We start from the raw sequence: 19,532 nt of genomic DNA on the forward strand, positions 1-19,532 counted from the left end.
CAAAACATTTTCAGTTAGTGGTAGTTGCATTCAATATGTTCAAAACAGCATCCATTTAAAGTCACATAACCTTCAATATGTCCCTGCTTAAAAAATATCTTAACATCATTTTCCATGATGCTGTGTAGGATCTCCACCATTTTTGCCAGAAAAAGTCTGTACAGAACTGCTGGTCCACTGCCACTGAGTTGACCATTAATAATGAAATGAGTCACAGCATGAGCACACAGTTCAATGTTAAAAAACATTCATGCATTAATATGCTGTGTAAAATATTTTTTAATTATTTTTTGTTATATAAGAAATATATTCAGTAGACATTTATTCTTAGTTTCCTTCCACATTAATCACCAGCAAAACTGGTGAATAGGAACACTGCCTATGTTGATTAAAATTATTAAAAAGGTTATAAAATTTACAGATTGCATATAGAATTGGACATGGAAGGCAATAATTAATCATATAATAATGCAAAGTAACACTTCATATGAAGACACATTAGTATCTTGCCATGTTTCATTAAATTCAGAAGTTAAAGGATTACAGTGTCAAATTATTTACTAACATGTAACAAAATTATTAGCAACTGCCATGGTAACACTAATTTTCAAAAAAACTTAAATAATATTGCTTTGTACACATGTGATCATTCTATAAGCACAAAATCAAAATTAAATAGTCACAAAATTTTATCTACTGACCTGTGCATGCTTTGACACCCAGTGCCTAAGCACATTAAGGACACGCATGGTGGCAGCAGTCGACATGACCGACTCTTTCCTGCGATTACGTTCACGGCAGCTGCCAGAGGCTGACCTTAGACTGGCATCACCCACACTACAGCGGCCTCTTATACTGCCAGGTCCTCCATCACTGCCTTTGATTACCGATGGTGGTGAGGCATGATCCCTGGGGTTACTTGAAGCTGAAGTTGCAATGGCAAACGCAGCTGCTGCTGTTGAAGTACTGCTCCTAGCAAAATATGCTATACTTCTAAGTACATTTAATTGAAACACATGTTCAGCAACAAGAGTGGGAGTGTACAGATCTACAGAACAGTGATAAAAGTACAATTCCTATGCATAAAAAGTGAAAAACTGTGTTACTATAAGTTGCATAATGCTTTCATAACAATGTGGTCCAATGTGAAGAAGATAAATTCCAAGTTCACATAAGCAAGCACTGTATGTTCTGCAGAATAATTATTTCTCCGGTTATTTTCTTGATCCTGAAATGCAATTATTAAGTAGAAACACGTAAAATAAAGAAAATACAACCACTCACCTAGAGTTGACTGATACATGGCACATAAAATACACAACAGAAAACACCTTTTCCAGTATCTTTAAACCTCTTGCTCTTTCCATAGTAGAAGCACACACATTCACAGTTAAACCACATAGATGGAGAAAGGAATCTGTGTGTACATTTAGGAGTCTATGTAGCTGTGTGTGAATGTGTGTACTTCTACAAGAGAAAGAGCTGGAGCTTGAAAAGCTAATGCAAAGACTGTTCTATGTTGTGTGTTTCTATGTACTGAACATCAATGAACTATAGGCAAGTGGTTGACTTTCCTCTGTTTTATGTATTATTCCATCCAGAGATTTCCATTGTTGTTACAATTGTTAAACAAAACTAGCCAATGAGTGCAGTTATTTTACAATAATTGAGAATACCACCAATACTGCAATTTTGGTATTTATTTCCTAAAAATGAATAAAATTATGATGATAGGATGACGGATAAACTATGTGAAAGGACACAACTATTTAATTTTGGAATGTGCATACACTCACGGAGATGCATATATTTTGGTGTAGAGTTAATGATAATGTTTGAGTTAGTACCATATGCATGAAATAACAATAATAATAATAATAATAATAATAATAATAATAATACCAGAAACAAATAACAAAAAGAAGACTGCAATAACCTTGAAGTCTCCTTGCAAAGTTTACAAAAATGTGAAAGCCCAATGAGACTCATAAATCAGTCAAAAAAGATATAGCAAAACTCAATTAATTAGAGAAGATCAATGAAATAAACATTATCAAGAGTTACAATGGAAACAGAAATAGGGCAGTGTTGGGAATATGCGTTGATGAGGAAAAGGAAATTTTAAATGTTGAAACATTAAAAATGGACTACATAATACAATAATTAAAAATAGGGGAGGAGTGGAGGGAACTGCAGGAAAAGATGAAATAAATACAGAAATAATCAAATATGCAGGAACTTCTTTTCATCTAAAAGTTGCTCAAAACAGATCATGGGCATTACTGCATGAATGTGGCTATGCATCAGGTCTCATAAGGGCAATCAAAAGTTTAAAACTTCAAACAGAAAAGTTAATAAATACAGAAGAGAAAGGACACATAAGATTAAAATCAATCAAGAAGTGAGATGAGGGATGTTCTCTTTCTCTCACTCTTGTTAAAATTGCTGTTGACAATGACCTTAAAAATTTACAATCACATAATTATCCAGGAATTAAATTACATAAAAAACATTCATCCCCGCATGAACTATGGACCTTGCCGTTGGCAGGGAGGCTTGCGGGCCTCAATAATACAGATAGCCGTAACGTAGGTGCAGCCACAATGGAGGGGTATCTGTTGAGAGGCCAGACAAATGTGTGGTTCCTGAAGAGGGGCAGCAGCCTTTTCAGTAGTTGTAGGGGCAACAGTCTGGGTGATTGACTGATCTGGCAGGGTGCAGCCACAATGGAGGGGTATCTGTTGAGAGGCCAGACAAATGTGTGGTTCCTGAAGAGGGGCAGCAGCCTTTTCAGTAGTTGTAGGGGCAACAGTCTGGGTGATTGACTGATCTGGCCTTGTAACACTAACCAAAATGGCCTTGCTGTTCTGGTATTGCGACCGGCTGAAAGCAAGGGGGAACTACAGCCATAATTTTTCCCGAGGGCATGCAGCTTTACTGTATGATTAAATGATGAAGGGGTCCTCTTGGGTAAAATATTCCGAAGGTAAAATAGTCCCCCATTCGGATCTCCAGGCAGGGACTACTCAAGAGGACGTTGTTGTCAGGAGAAAGAAAACTGGTGTTTTATTGACCGGAGCATGGAATGTCTGATCCCTTAATCGGGCAGGTAGGTTAGAAAATTTAAATAGGGAAATGGATAGGTTAAAGTTAGATATAGTGGGCATTAGTGAAGTTCGGTGGCAGGAGGAACAACACTTTTGGTCAGGTAAATACAGGGTTATAAATACAAAATCAAATAGGGGTAATGCAAGAGTAGGTTTAATAATGAATAAAAAAAATAGGAGTGCGGGTAAGCTACTACAAACAGCATAGTGAACGTATTATTGTGGCCAAGATAGACACGAAGCCCATGCCTACCACAGTAGTACAAGTTTATATGCCAACTATCTCTGCAGATGACGAAAAAATTGATGAGATGTATGATGAGATAAAAGAAATTATTCAGGTAGTGAAGGGAGACGAAAATTTAATAGTCATGGGTCACTGGAATTCAAGAGTATGAAAAGGGAGAGAAGGAAACATAGTAGGTGAATATTGCTTGGGGCCAAGAAATGAACGTGGAAGTCGCCGGGTAGAATTTTGTGCAGAATATAATTTAATTATAACTAACACTTGGTTTAAGAATCATGAAAGAAGGTTGTATACATGGAACAACCATGGAGATACTAGTAGGTATCAGATAGATTACATAATGGTAAGACAGAGATTTAGGAACCATGTTTTAAATTGTCAGACATTTCCAGGGGCAGCTGTGGACTCTGACCACAATCTATTGGTTATGACCTGTAGATTAAAACTGAAGAAACTGCAAAAAGGTGGGAATTTAGGGAGATGGGACCTGGATAAACTGAAAGAACCAGAGGTTGTACAGAGTTTCAGCGAGAGCATAAGGGAACAACTGACAGGAATGGGGGAAAGAAATACAGTAGAAGAAGAATGGGTAGCTTTGAGGGATGAAATAGTGAAGGCAGCAGAGGATCAAATAGGTAAAAAGACGAGGGCTAGTAGAAACCCTTCGGTAAGAGAAGTAATATTGAATTTAATTGATGAAAGGAGAAAATATAAAAATGCAGTAAATGAAGCAGGCAAAAAGGAATACATACGTATCAAAAATGGGATCGACAGGAAGTGCAAAATGGCGAAACAGGGATAACTATAGGACAAAATGTAAGGATGTAGAGGCTTATCTCACTAATGGTAAGATAGATACTGCCTACAGGAAAATTAAAGAGACCTTTGGAGAAAAGAGAACCACTTATATGAATATCAAGAGCTCAGATGGAAACCCAGTTCTAAGCAAAGAAGGGAAAGCAGAAAGGTGGAAGGAGTATATAGACGGTCTATATAAGGGTGATGTACTTGAAGACAATATTATGGAAATGGAAGAGGATGTAGATGAAGATGAAATGGGACATATGATATTGTGTGAAGAGTTTGACAGAGCACTGAAAGACCTGAGTCGAAACAAGGCCCCCGGAGTAGACAACATTCCATTAGAACTACTGACAGCCTTGGGAGAGCCAGTCCTGACCAAACTCTACCATCTGGTGAGCAAGATGTATGAAACGGGTGAAATACCCTCAGACTTCAAGAAGAATATAATAATCCCAACCCAAAGAAAGCAGGTGTTGACAGATGTGAAAATTACCGAACTATCAGTTTAATAAGTCACAGCTGCAAAATATTAACGCGAATTCTTTACTGACGAATTGAAAAAGTGATAGAAGCCGACCTCGGGGAAGATGAGTTTGGATTACATAGAAATGTTGGAACATGTGAGGCAATACTGACCCTATGACTTATCTTAGAAGAAAGATTAAGGAAAGGCTAACCCATGTTTCTAGCATTTGTAGACTTAGAGAAAGCTTTTGACAATGTTGGTTGGAATACTCTCTTTCAAATTCTGAAGGTGGCAGGGGTAAAATACAGAGAGCGAAAGGCTATTTACAGTTTGTACAGAAACCAGATGGCAGTTATAAGAGTCGAGGGACACGAAAGGGAAGCAGTGGTTGGGATGGAAGTGAGACAGGGTTGTAGTGTATCCCCGATGTTATTCAATCTGTATATTCAGCAAGCAATAAAGGAAACAAAAGGAAAATTCAAAGTAGGTATTAAAATCCATGGAGAAGAAATAAAAACTTTGAGGTTCGCCGATGACATTGTAATTCTGTCAGAGACAGCAAAGAACTTGGAAGAGCAGTTGAACGGAATGGACAGTGTCTTTAAAGGAGGATATAAGATGAACATAAAAAAAAGCAAATTGAGGATTATGGAATGTTGTTGAATTAAGTCGGGTGATGCTGAGGGAATTAGACTAGGAAATGAGACACTTAAAGTAGTAAAGGAGTTTTGCTATATGCGGGGCAAAAGAACTGATGATGGTCGAAGTAGAGAGGATATAAAATGTAGACTGGCCATGGCAAGGAAAGCGTTTCTGAAGAAGAGAAATTTGTTAACATCGAGTATAGATTTAAATGTCAGGAATTTGTTTCTGAAAGTATTTGTATGAAGTGTAGCCATGTATGGAAGTGAAACGTGGATGATAAATAGCTTAAACAAGAAGAGAATAGCAGCTTTCGAAATGTGGTGCTACAGAAGAATGCTGAAGATTAGATGGGTAGATCACATAACTAATGAGGAGGTATTGAATAGAATTGGGGAGAAGAGGAGTTTGTGGCACAACTTGACAAGAAGAAGGGATCGGTTGGTAGGACATGTTCTGAGACATCGAGGGATTACCAATTTAGTATTGGAGGGCAGCGTGGAGGGTAAAAATCATAGAGGGAGACCAAGAGATGAATACACTAAGCAGATTCAGAAGGATGTAGGCTGCAGTACATACTAGGAGATGAAGAAGCTTACACAGGATAAGGTAGCATGGAGAGCTGCTCAGACAGATATTCTGGCCCAAGACACCAGAGCTGGCAGTCATGTGTGCTGGAGGTGTGCTTGCTTGTGAGAGAGAGAGAGAGAGAGAGAGAGAGAGTGTCTTTAAATTATGGCTGTCTGCAACTTAATGGGCCTTCTTTATGGTAAGAAGCAATCTATCCTTTCCTACATTGTTAAAATCTCTTTGTGTAAGGTGAAAGTTATGGCCTTATGCAATTTAGTCAAAAATAGTAATTAATAATGAAGTCACGTTTTAAATATCTGGACAGAGGCACAAGTTATAATCATGGGGACATTCATCCTTGAGTGACCATACATCTCTGGCATCAGTGGTGTGGAAGTTCTTGGGACAGAATAATGTGACTTAAGTGTGAGCTGGACAATGCAGCTGAGTACACACTCTGTACTAGTGCTCTATTTAATAAACAGTATTCTCATGATGCAGGTGTGTTGTATCTATCAGTGGCATATAACTACCATAATATCACTCTTCCTATCCTGGTGACTCAAAGTCAACCACAAAAATGTGCCAATTCACCTCCAAACATGATCATGCTAACTACGCAGTGACACTGCAACCATCATACGCCGAGTGTGTGGATAATCCATTTTTGTAACATAGCCAACAACCGCACGACACCTCATCAACAATGGTGGCCTACAATGAACCCATTCATTGACTTAAATCCAATGAATCCCACATACTCTTTTGAGTGCCTTCTTGATTCTAATCATCTGTGCAATGCCATGTTCACACCACCCGTGCCTTCCATGCCACACAATGTATTTCAACACTCACAATTTGCCATGCAACAATCAACTATGCATGAACAATCAGCAGCTGCTATCTTTCCTCGCACACTTAAGGACATAATGCTACCACCAGTAAACTGACATTTTCAGTTAGTACTCAGCTTGTGGTTCATTATCACTGGCTGCATCTTTCAGAGAACCAGCATTTTCAATGACCAAGCGAATCTGGTGGGCCACTTGAAATTAATTTACGATATCATCAAGTTACCTCCAGCAGAGAGTAGATATGAGACGGCCAAAGTGCTGCTGTTATAGAGACAATCCCACATGCTAGAACAATAGCTTCAAGAGGTCATCTACAAGATCAAACTGTGTGATAGTACACCATCATATCTCTGGCACCAGATCTCAGCTTATCCAGCATTTATATCAGACTCCACACTCTTAAGCCCTGTGGCTGACAAGCTAGTAATAGACCTACACTTTACCATGATCAAGAATGAAGCAGGGTCTATTGGATAGTGCTTGGCTATGGTTGACAGAATGTTCATTGTCATTTACTATAGCCAAAAACTAACTGCGCCCCAAGATTTGACTTGGCAGTGCACGTGGCAGACCACACCCCTGGTGCTGCACCGATGCATACAGAAAATTATTACAAATGCATGATCTGTAATAATAACATTATAGATCTGGTTATCCCCAACAGAACAGACATAAAAGGCCATGATCATGACAGATCGCAGCACTCCTTGCCTCTTGCACAGCTGTGCACACTAGAACCTGAAGCTATACACGGCAACACCATCACACATCTCACACTGGCTCCAGATGTTGCTTGCTGCTGGTATATTACGCAGATCAACAATGATGCACGGAAATGCTAGGATCCCTGCCAGTACCCAGACTCCAGGCAGTAGGCACTCTGGCTTACAACACCTCACCGAGTCACCTCCAACCCACTATGATGTCTAACACACACACACACACACACACACACACACACACACACCTCAACTGTTGCTCACAAATGTCTCTTCATCTTGGACAAAGCATCAAACCAATATCTATTAATCACCATGGGCTCTCATGTTAGCACACTTTCATGCTCCTCCACTCTGATTTTTGAACCTACAGCACTCTCACACTCCAGGCTGCCAGTGATGAACATTAGACTATATGGCACCCTTGCACTCACAATCAACCTATCAGTCACAGACCATGTCCTGGACCTTCCTGGTTACTGACATGATAGAACCAGTTTTCGGAATATACAATCTACATCATTGGCTGTCTGTCATATGTTCTACAGTCCATGCTTATTTGCCACATCATGGACGAATGAGTGAAAGCTGTCTCCGCCTCTTTCACACTTCTACAACTAGTGCTTTCCCTTAGTTGCACCATTGACAACATTCTCTGTGAATGTGCCAAACTTTCAGAGGACATTCTTCACATCACACACACACACACACACACACACACACACACACACACACACACACATACATACACACACACACACACACACACACACACACACACACACACACACACGCACACGCACATGCTCACACACACACACACACACACACACACACACACACACACACACACACACACACACACACACCAATGTCACGCACCAATGTCGCACTGCTTGCAACATGTAGATTCAATCGCTATGTACAGAAAATGATGACATTCGATGTTGTATCACTGCTGTGGCCCTAGAGGCAGCACATGAGCAGCTCCACATAGCAAACAACAAACAGCTCGACACAGACTGACCTCCCTTGTGCCAAAGACCATTGTTCAGCAGATGCTGCCATTTGTTGTCAGCCACCCTGAGGTCAGTAAATATCAGTGCACAGTGTCAGTTAACAGTGCTCCTGACCCAGCCACCTAATGTCTATGTGCACAGGCTTGTGTTGGTCATGATGTATCTATGCATTGTATAGACGCCTTGTTCAAAATAAACCACAACAGTTAGCCCCAACAGATCTACAACTTGCCAAAGCCACAGTTAGCGAATGCCTTCAAGCAGGAATTGTTCACCCTTCAGATAGTTCCTTGGCCTCCAGAATCAAGTATGTTCCTAACAAAGATGGCTCTACCAGATTGTGTAGCGATTACAGAGTCCTTAGTTCCTGTTCTGTGCTCTACAGGTATCCCATTCCCAACATACAGGACTTTACTCGTCCTTGTTGGCATTGGTAGCCCTGCGCCTGCTATACGGATGTTTCAGTCACAGCTCCCGTACAAGATAAGTAATGTAAGTAGTAATAAACTGTTTCTAACACTTTAAACTAATTTATTACGTTAATTATAGTGCTCTTCAAGCGTACCATTAAAAGTTTTTGTCTTACTTGCGTATTTTCACAGTAATCACGTAAAGTTCGTTTTGTTTACATATCGCGGCCAGGCCGAACATTTGAGCTTTCAGATTAAACTTCATACCGCAATTTTAAGTGCATTTACTGATAGTTTAGTATGCTAAATACTTTTGCTGTCCCTTTATATCTGTAGAGTATCGTTGTCTCTTAAGTAATTTCCAGTAATAAACTTCTAAACCATTGCTTACATTGTCGCGAGTAGGCCTTATTTTTCGTACATGTATTTTCATTGTTTTCCGGTAAATTAATTATCTTCCTGTCACTAAAATCAATTTGTACCATGAGTGTTAAGTGCCTGACGTGCCGTAGAATCATTAGCTCTGGGGTCTGGTGTGATGGATGTAGTAACTTTTTTCATTGGGGCGATTGTAGTGGTGTGGGAATTGGGAAAATGAGCGAGACTCATCAGTGGTTCTGTAGGCTATGCAGTAGAGATAGAAAGATTGTGGAATAGGAGGGGAAAATTGCTGCCCTTCAGGCCGAGTTAGATGAGGCTAGGCGAGAACTGGGCAGGTTAAGGGGGGAGAAGGGTAAACAGGGGTGGGAAGTGGCAACAGGCATAAGCAACACGCCAAGAAATTCTTCTGACAGCTTTGTTATTAATGTACAAAATAGGTTTGACCTGTTGCCTCAATCAGAAACTGATGAGCCTCTCACAGAAGTAGATGTAGACAGGGCTCAACAAGCTTTCAGCAGCAAATTGAATAAGAAGGTAGGGAAGTCTTCAAAGAGAAGAAAGTCTTGTTGCTAGGTAGTTCGCATGCTAGGGGTGTGGGCCAACTTCTGCAGGATGAATTAGGGTCAGAATACCAGGTCACAAGTTTTTTCAAACCAAGTGCTGGACTGGGGCAGGTTACAGAGGATTTAGGTTCACTATGTAGAGGCTTTACTAAGGAAGATACTGTGGTTATCGTGGGTGGGCCGGGCAACAGTATTGACAGAGATCCGGGGTACAGCATAGAGTGTGACCTGGCAAATATTTCATCAGCATCGAGTCATACCAGTGTTGGGTTTGTGTCGGTTCTGGAGTGCCATGACCAGCCTTATTTGAGCTCTTCTGTCAGGAGAGTTAATTTGGAGTTGGAACGGCTACTTGGTTCTGGTGCAGGGTCACACATTGGTGTGGTTCCTGTTGATTCACACAGTAGGTGGGACTATACTAGACATGGGCAACACCTCAACAAGAAGGGGAAGGGTAAATTGGCTTGGCTGATAGCAGGAAATTTAAAGGGGGGAGGAACTACATCTCATGGTGGAAACTCTTTTTTAGTGTAAGATCAGTGTCCAGTGGGAAACTCAGCCAGGCAAGTACTAAAGATGTTAAAAAAGTCCAAGATACTCACAAAAGTAAAGTGAAAAATAATGTTAGTATATTTCATCAAAATATTGGGAGATTGAAGAATAAAATTGATGAGCTTCTGCTTTGTTTAGAAGGTATAGAAACTGAGAATGTAATAGATGTTCTATGCCTGTCTGAGCATCACATTGTCACTGATATGCAAAAGGTTAGCATCAATGGATACAAATTAGCTGCACATGTAAGTAGAGATAATATGATGAGAGGAGGAGTTGCCATACATGTCAGAAGCTTCCACAGTGTAAAAAATTTAGAAACTAAAAAATTTTGTGTAGAGCGACATATGGAAGCATGTGCCACTGAACTAAAACTAAATTGTGGCACTTTCATAATTGTAACAGTGTATAGGTCCCCCTCAGGGAATTTCCAGCTATTTCTAGAAAACTTGGATGCTTTGTTGTGCTATCTGTCAGACAGGGGGAAGCAAATTATCATTTGTGGGGATTTCAATGTTGATTCCCTGAAAGAGTGTAATAGGAAAAATGACCTTGTAGTATTACTCAGTTCTTTCAATTTGAGCTCCCTCATTGATTTTCCTACTCGGATAACAAAGAACAGCAGGACATTGATAGATAACTTTTTTATAGACCAAGATAAATTTAAGGACATAAATGCTTATCCTGTTGAGAATGGTCTTTCAGATCATGGTGCACAGTTAGTTACAGTACATGACATAGCTCCATGCAGTATATCAAATCAGAATTTCAAAGCAGTGCATTCAATTAACAATATAAATATTGCAAACTTTAGGGAAAGCCTAAAGCAGCTAGACTGGGATGAAGTGTATAAGCAACCTGATGCAAACTTGAAATATAACTTATTTCACGATACATTTTTAAGGGTATTTGAAAATTGTTTTCCCAAGAAAATAGTTAAACATAATTCCAAGAAAACATATAAAAAACCTTGACTAACTAAAGGAATAAGAATATCTTGCAACCATAAAAGTGAACTGTATCTAACAGCAAGAGGGAGTACTGACCCCGAAATTGTTCAATATTATAAAAAGTATTGTGCGGTACTAAGAAAAGTTATTAAAAAGTCCAGAAGCATCTGTATCATGTCTGATATCAGTAATTCTGATAATAAAATTCAAGGAATTTGGAATATTATTGAAAGGGAAACATGGCAACCGATAGCACAGGAAGACTTTAGTGCCATAAAACTGAATGACAAGTGTACTAACAAACAATCAGAAATTGAAAATATTTTCAATAATCATTTTTTAAATGTTGTGGAGAAAATAGGATCTAGATCTTCACTAGAAGAGGCAAGGCTTCTAATAGAAGAGGCCATACCTGTGCAGTTTCAAACAACTGTATTTCCACCAACCACTCCCTCTGAAATCAGTAAAATAATAAACTCACTGAAAAGTAAAAGCTCTTACGGAATTGATGGCATTTCCAGAAAGATACCTAAAGCTTCTTCCTCACAGATAAGTAGGATTCTCAGCCACGTACGTAATAGCTCTTTGGAGCAGGGTGTTTTCCCTGATAGACTGAAATATGCCATTGTAAAACCATTGCATAAAAAGGGGGATACGTCAGATGTCAACAACTATTGCCCAATCTCTCTTCTGACAGCTCTATCAAAACTTTTTTGAGAAAGTAATGTATTAAAGAGTAGCCTCCCATATTTGTAAAAATAAAGTACTAACAAAATGTCAGTTTGGTTTTCAGAAAGGCTTTTCATCATAAAATGCTATATACGCTTTCACTGATCAAATATTAAATGCTCTGATAGTGTAAATCATGGAATTCTTTTAGATAAGCTAAATCATTATGGTTTGAGGGGGGCAGTGCACAAATGGTTTAATTCATACTTAACTGGAAGAATGCAGAAAGTTGAAATAAGTGATTCATGTAATGTTAAAACAACAGTTGATTCCTCAAACTAGGGGGCTATCAAGTAGGGGGCCCCACAGGGTTCGGTCTTAGGTCCTTTACTGTTCTTGATATACATTAATGACTTACCATTCCACATTGATGAAGATGCAAAGTTAGTTCTTTTTGCTGATGATACAAGTATAGTAATAACATCCAAAAACCAAGAACTAAGTGATGTAATTGTAAATGATGTTTTTCACAAAATTATGAAGTGGTTCTCAGCAAACGGACTCTCTTTAAATTTTGATAAAACACAGTATATACAGTTCTGTACAGTAAATGGCACAACTCCAGTAATAAATATAGACTTTGAACAGAAGTCTGTAGCTAAGGTAGAATTTTCAAAATTTTTAGGTGTGGCCATTGATGAGAGGTTAAACTGGAAGCAACACATTGATGGTCTGCTGAAACGTCTGAGTTCAGCTACGTATGCTATTAGGGTTATTGCAAATTTTAGTGACAACAATCTCAGTAAATTAGCTTACTATGCCTACTTTCATTCACTCCTTTCGTATGGCATCATATTCTGGGGTAATTCATCGTTGAGTAGAAAACTATTCATTGCTCAAAAACATGTAATCAGAATAATTGCTGGAGCCCACCCACGGTCATCCTGCAGACATATATTTAAGGATCTGGGGATCCTCACAGTAACCTCACAGTATATATATTCACTTATGAAATTTGTTGTTAACAATCCTACCCAGTTCAAAAGTAAAAGCAGTGTGCATAGCTATAACACAAGGAGAAAGGATTATCTTCACTATGCAGGGTTAAATCTGACTTTGGCACAGAAAGGGGTAAATTATGTTGCCACAAAAGTCTTTGGTCAGCTACCAAACAGCATTGAAAGCCTGACAGATAGTCAACCAACATTTAAAAATGAATTAAAAGAATTTCTAGATGACAACTCTTTCTACTCACTGCCTGAATTTTTAGATATAAATTAAGGGAGGAAAAGGGGGAAAAACTAGCTTAAACATTAGTGTCATGCAATATTTTGTGTAATGCAATATCTTGTACAGACATCTTTTATTAACCTGGCATGTTCCACATCATTACGGAGTGTCGTATTCATGATCTATGGAACAAGTATTAATCTAATCTACTCTAATCTAATTGCAATTTTAGCGTGATTGATTGCAAGGATGCATAACTACAAATACTAATACACCTCATCAACATCTAAAGGATTGTCAATATAACTCCATTCAGACTGTTTGTATGTCATACGAGCTTAAAAATGCTGTGCAGACTTGTCAGTGTTTCATTGATGATCTCCAGTTCTGCTTGCTCTTCTGCTCTATGTACCTCGATCACATACTAATCTTCTTTTGTTCCTAGGACAAGCACTCATGGCACATAAAATGAGCTCTGGCCACACTTCAGGAGGGTGGGATGGTCAGTAACTAGGTGAAATCACACCTTTGGCAGGTGAAAATTACATTCCTCAGGCACTCTCTTAACACTACTGGAATCAAACTGAGAACTGAATGTGCACTGCTGGTACAAGGCCTTTCTCACCAGAAAACCTACTGTGACTTAACTATGATTCCTCAGGATTCTCAACTTTCACTACCGACATGTCACACAGGCAGCTGAGTTTCAGATCCCCAAAGGCAGCTGAGTTGCAGATCCTATAACAAATCCCTTTAAAGACAAAGGGAAAAAGAAATTACCTTCAACCCAGGAATGGGAAAAGTGTTTTTGCATGCTAAAAATTGCCTGGCTTGTTGGCACAAACATCTACATCAACATCTACATCCATACTCCGCAAGCCACCTGACGGTGTGTGGTGGAGGGTACCCTGAGTACCTCTATCGGTTCTCCCTTCTATTCCAGTCTCGTATTGTACGTGGAAAGAAGGATTGTCGGTATGCTTCTGTGTGGGCTCTAATCTCTCTGATTTTATCCTCATGGTCTCTTCGCGAGATATACGTAGGAGGGAGCAATATACTGCTTGACTCTTCGGTGAAGGTATGTTCTCGAAACTTTAACAAAAGCCCGTACCGAGCTACTGAGCATCTCTCCTGCAGAGTCTTCCACTGGGGTTTACCTATCATCTCCGTAACGCTTTCGCAATTACTAAATGATCCTGTAACAAAGCGCACTGCTCTCCGTTGGATCTTCTCTATCTCTTCTATCAACCCTACCTGGTGCGGATCCCACACTGCTGAGCAGTATTCAAGCATTGGGCGAACAAGCGTACTGTAACCTACTTCCTTTGTTGTCGGATTGCATTTCCTTAGGATTCTTCCAATGAATCTCAGTCTGGCATCTGCATTACCAACGATCAACTTTATATGATCATTCCATTTTAAATCACTCCTAATGCGTACTCCCAGATAATTTATGGAATTAACTGCTTCCAGTTGCTGACCTGCTATTTTGTAGCTAAATGATAAGGGACCTATCTTTCTATGTATTCGCAGCACATTACACTTGTCTACATTGAGATTCAATTGCCATTCCGTGCATCATGCGTCAATTTGATGCAGATCCTCCTGCATTTCAGTACAATTTTCCATTGTTGCAACCTCTCGATACACCACAGCATCATCTGCAAAAAGCCTCAGTGAACTTCCGATGTCATCCACCAGGTCATTTATGTATATTTTGAATAGCAACGGTCCTATGACACTCCCCTGCGGCACACCTGAAATCACTCTTACTTCGGAAGACTTCTCTCCATTGAGAATGACATGCTGCGTTCTGTTATCTAGGAACTCTTCAATCCCATCACACAATTGGTCTCATTGTCCATATGCTCTTACTTTGTTCATTAAACGACTGTGGGGAACTGTATCAAATGCCTTGCAGAAGTCAAGACACATGGCATCTATCTGGAAACCCGCATCTATGGCCCTCTGAGTCTCGTGGATGAATAGTGAGAGCTGCATTTCACACGACTGTCTTTTTCAAAACCCATGCTGATTCCTACAGAGTAGATTTCTAGTCTCCAGAAAAGTCATTAAACTCGAACATAATACGTGTTCCAATATTATACAACTGATCGGCGTTAGAGATGTAGGTCTGTAGTTCTGCACATCTGTTCAACGTCCCTTCATGAAAACAGAGATGACCTGTGCCCTTTTCCAATCCTTTGGAACACTGTGCTCTTCTAGAGACCTACTGTACACTGCTGCAAGAAGGGGGGCAAGTTCCTTCGCGTACTCTGTGTAAAATCGAACTGGTATCCCATCAGGTCCAGCAGCCTTTCCTCTTTTGAGTGATTTTAATTGTTTCTCTATCCCTCTGTCGTTTATTTCGATATCTACCATTTTGTAATCTGTGCGACAATCTAGAGAAGGAACTACAGTGCAGTCTTCCTCTGTGAAACAGCTTTGGAAAAAGACATTTAGTATTTTGACCTTTAGCCTGTTATCCTCTGTTTCAGTACCATTTTGTTCACAGAGTGTCTGGACATTTTGTTTTGATCCACCTACCGCTGACATAAGACCAAAATTTCTTAGGATTTTCTGCCAAGTCAGTACATAGAACTTTACTTTCAAATTCATTGAACACCTCTCTCATAGCCCTCCTCACACTACATTTCGCTTCGCATAATTTTTGTTTGTCTGCAAGGCTTTGGCTATGTTTATGTTTGCTGTGAAGTTCCCTTTGCTTCCACAGCAGTTTTCTAACTCGGTTGTTATACCACGGTGGCTCTTTTCCATCTCTTATGATCTTGCTTGGCACATACTCATCTAACGCATATTGTACGATGGTTTTGAACTTTCTCCACTGATCCTCAACACTATCTATACTTGAGACAAAACTTTTGTATTGAGTCATCAGGTACTCTGTAATCTGCTTTTTGTCACTTTTGCTAAACAGAAAAATCTTCCTACCTTCCTTAATATTTCTATTTATGGCTAAAATCATCGACGCAGTAACTGCTTTATGATCACTGATTCCCTGTTCTGCGTTAACTGTTTCAAATAGTTCAGGTTGTTTGTCACCAGAAGGTCTAATATGTCACAGCCACTAGACGGTTCTCTGTTTAACTGGTCAAGGTAGTTCTCAGATAAAGCACTTAAAAAAATTTCACTGGATTATATGTGCCTACCACCCGTTATGAACATTTGAGTCTCACAGTCTATATCCGGCAAATTAAAATCTCCACCCAGAACTATACCATGGTGGGGAAATCTACTCGAAATATTTTCCAAATTATTCTTCAGGTGCTGAGCCACAACAGCTGCTGAGCCCGGGGGCCTATAGAGACATCCAATTATCATGTCTGAGCCTGCTTTAACCGTGACCTTCACCCAAATCATTTCACAATTCGAATCTCCGTCAATTTCCTTCGATACTATTGCACTTCTTATCGCTATAAACACGCGTCCCCCTTCACTGTCCAGCCTATCTCTGTGGTATACATTCCAATCAGAGTTTAGGATTTCATTACTGTTTACGTCTGGTTTCAGCCAAGTTTCTGTTCCTAGTACTATATGGGCGTTGTGACCGTTTATTAATGAGAGCAGTTCTGGGACCTTTCTATAGACGCTCCTGCAGTTTACTATTAGCACATTAATATTGTTATTCCTTGTTGCATTTTGCCTACTCCTGCCTTGCCGCGTCTCAGGAGGCGTCTTGTCGGGCCTAGGGAGGGAATTCTCTAACCTAAAAAAAACCCATGTGCACTCCACACGTACTCCGCTACCCTCGTAGCCGCATCAGGCGTGTAGTGCACGCCTGACCTATTCAGGGGGACCCTACATTTCTCCACCCGATAGTGGAGGTCGAGAAATTTGCACCCCAGCTCTCCGCAGAATCGTCTGAGCCTCTGGTTTAAGCCTTCCACTCGGCTCCAAACCAGAGGACCGTGATCGGTTCTGGGAACGATACTACAAATAGTTAGCTCAGGTTCCACCCCGCGAGCGAGGCTTTCCGCCTTCACCAACTCCGCCAACTGCCTGTACGAACTGAGGATGACCTCTGAACCCAGACGGCAGGAGTCATTGGTGCCGACATGAATAACAATTTGCAGTCGGGTGCACCCAGTGCTCTCTATCGCCGCCGGCAGGGCCTCCTCCACATCTCGGATGAGACCCCCCGGCAAGCAGAGAGAGTGAACACTGGCCTTCTTCCCCGACTTTTCTGCTATTTCCCTAAGGGGCTCCATCACCCGCCTAACATTGGAGCTCCCAATAACTAATAAACCCCTCCCCCCATGTGCCTGCTCGGACCTTGCTGAAGGAGCGGCCACATGTCCACTCACAGGCAGAGCGGGCAATGCCACACGGCCAGCCTCCACATTGACCCTCCGCCTCGTGCGCCGCAAACGCTGCTGAACCCGCCACTCCCCTTGGGGAGAGGGTGGCCCAACCGCGCCCGGTACCCGCGAAGATGTGGCGACAGCAGGGACAGTGGGTGAAGCATGTAACACCTGGGGTGTACCTTGCGACGCACCAGACTCCCCACTGCCGCTACACTCCGAGGCACCAGCCTGAAGACGGCTGACCGCGGCCATCAACACGCTCAGCTGTTCGCGAAGAGTGCCAGCTCCTCCTGCGTCCGTACACAGCAGCCACACATCCTATCCATCCTAAGAAATCAATTTACTAAAGAGTGTTAATCAACTTTTCACTAGACTGCTAATTCACTAAAGGCGGTTGATTATTGACTAAACTGTGATGGCTAACCACTTCTTGTAGAAAACAAGGAAAATAGCACTACCTGTCTCTGGACTGTATTGAAAACAAACACTAGCACTACTGGCACTATGGCTGACTAAAGGGACTCTCTCTGACTGTATTCAAAACAAACACGAGATCTATGGAACACTTAATAGCACTCGACTATTAAAGCTTCATAAAAGCAAAAACACACAGAAGAAGAAGTGACAAGTAAGAAAAATACAGATAATACTTAAATTAAGGTAGCTCGCTGCACAGCAGATGTGAAGCAGACATGAATGACACCACAACTGGAGCAGTTCTTAACAGATTGTTAATGGTGTGCCACAACCAGTTCAATTTTCCTCCAAGAAACTCTCAGTCATGCTATTGAAATGTTCAGTATTTGACTGCGAGCTCTGTTGGACATTATTTCAATGAAGACATCAAAGGTCACAATGTGACAACATTTACAGACCATAAGCTCTAGGCCGATGCCATTCGGAACGTGTCCATAGATGCCAGCCCCCCGACATTTCCATCACTTCAATGTTATTTAGCAATACACGACAAGCATCTGACATATGCAATGAACCGATAATATCATTGCCAATTATTTCTCATGTGTTTCTGCAATATCCATACAATTACAAAGTCTTGGCCCAACAGTAAACAAATGATCCCACCATCACTCAACCACTTACTGCTGGGAACACATGCCTTCAATTTCAATAACATGCTTTGCTTTTGACATTACTGTGTGATGTCTCTCTGGGAAAACCACAGGCACTGATTGCCTCAACATGCTACATGAAGTATTTGACAGACTTCACAACCTGAACCTTCCTTGTGCCAGGACAATGTCATTGCTGGTTACAGACTGTTTTGTGTGGCCTAATGCCAAATGTAACTGGTGGCATTGGGCACAATCCTGTTTAGCCTGCCAACAAGGCACAATAGGGTGTCACGCTCAATCTATGTTGGGCAACTTTCCCATCCCAATAGCACATTTCTAAAACATTCACTTTGGCATTGTCAGGCCACTGCCCAAGTTCAAAGAATTTCGTTACATTCTCTCTGCCACTGGCAGAATGACTCACAGGGTGGAGCACTATTACGGTGGACACCATTGCATGGACTTTTATCAAACTATGGATTGTGCACTTTGGGATATGTAACTGTATTATGAACAACCAGGGAAGACAGATTAAGTCAGCCCTTTTCAGTGCTCCTTGAAGTCTCTATGGGATCATCCATATGTGCACTGCTGCTTACCACCCACAAAGCAACGGCCTGGTGGAGAGATGGCATAGAATGATGAAAGCGGCACTTGTGTGCCATGGCAGCTTGGCGGCTCATGGACCAATATGCTTCCACAAGTCCTATTAGGCTCACAAACTGTATACACAAACAACCTCCAGGCTTCACTTCACAAAGCGGTGTACGGAGATCCCATTCCACTCCCTGCAGATTATAACCTGCATGCGACTAACATCGGAAAATTCAGTATTCAACAATTGGTACAATACATGAAAAAATCACAACCACCTTATTTGAGACACTACAAAATGTTCAAACGTGGAACTCATGCCTTTGGCATTTTGATTAACAGGGAACTTACCACTGT

At 40.7% G+C, this 19,532-nt stretch overlaps 1 protein-coding gene across 1 annotated transcript in view; it reads right to left on the bottom strand.

The window, feature by feature from the left end:
- LOC126281292 (ras-specific guanine nucleotide-releasing factor 2-like) overlaps positions 1-19,532 on the bottom strand; it is a 1,771,818-nt gene that overhangs the window by 333,923 nt on the left and 1,418,363 nt on the right. The window contains exon 21 of the mRNA XM_049980119.1: positions 702-972. Within this exon, the coding sequence (XP_049836076.1) occupies positions 702-972 (271 nt within the window). The remainder of the gene's footprint in view (positions 1-701; positions 973-19,532) is intronic.

This window comes from Schistocerca gregaria, chromosome 7, assembly GCF_023897955.1.
Source record: "Schistocerca gregaria isolate iqSchGreg1 chromosome 7, iqSchGreg1.2, whole genome shotgun sequence".
NCBI lineage: Eukaryota > Metazoa > Arthropoda > Insecta > Orthoptera > Acrididae > Schistocerca > Schistocerca gregaria.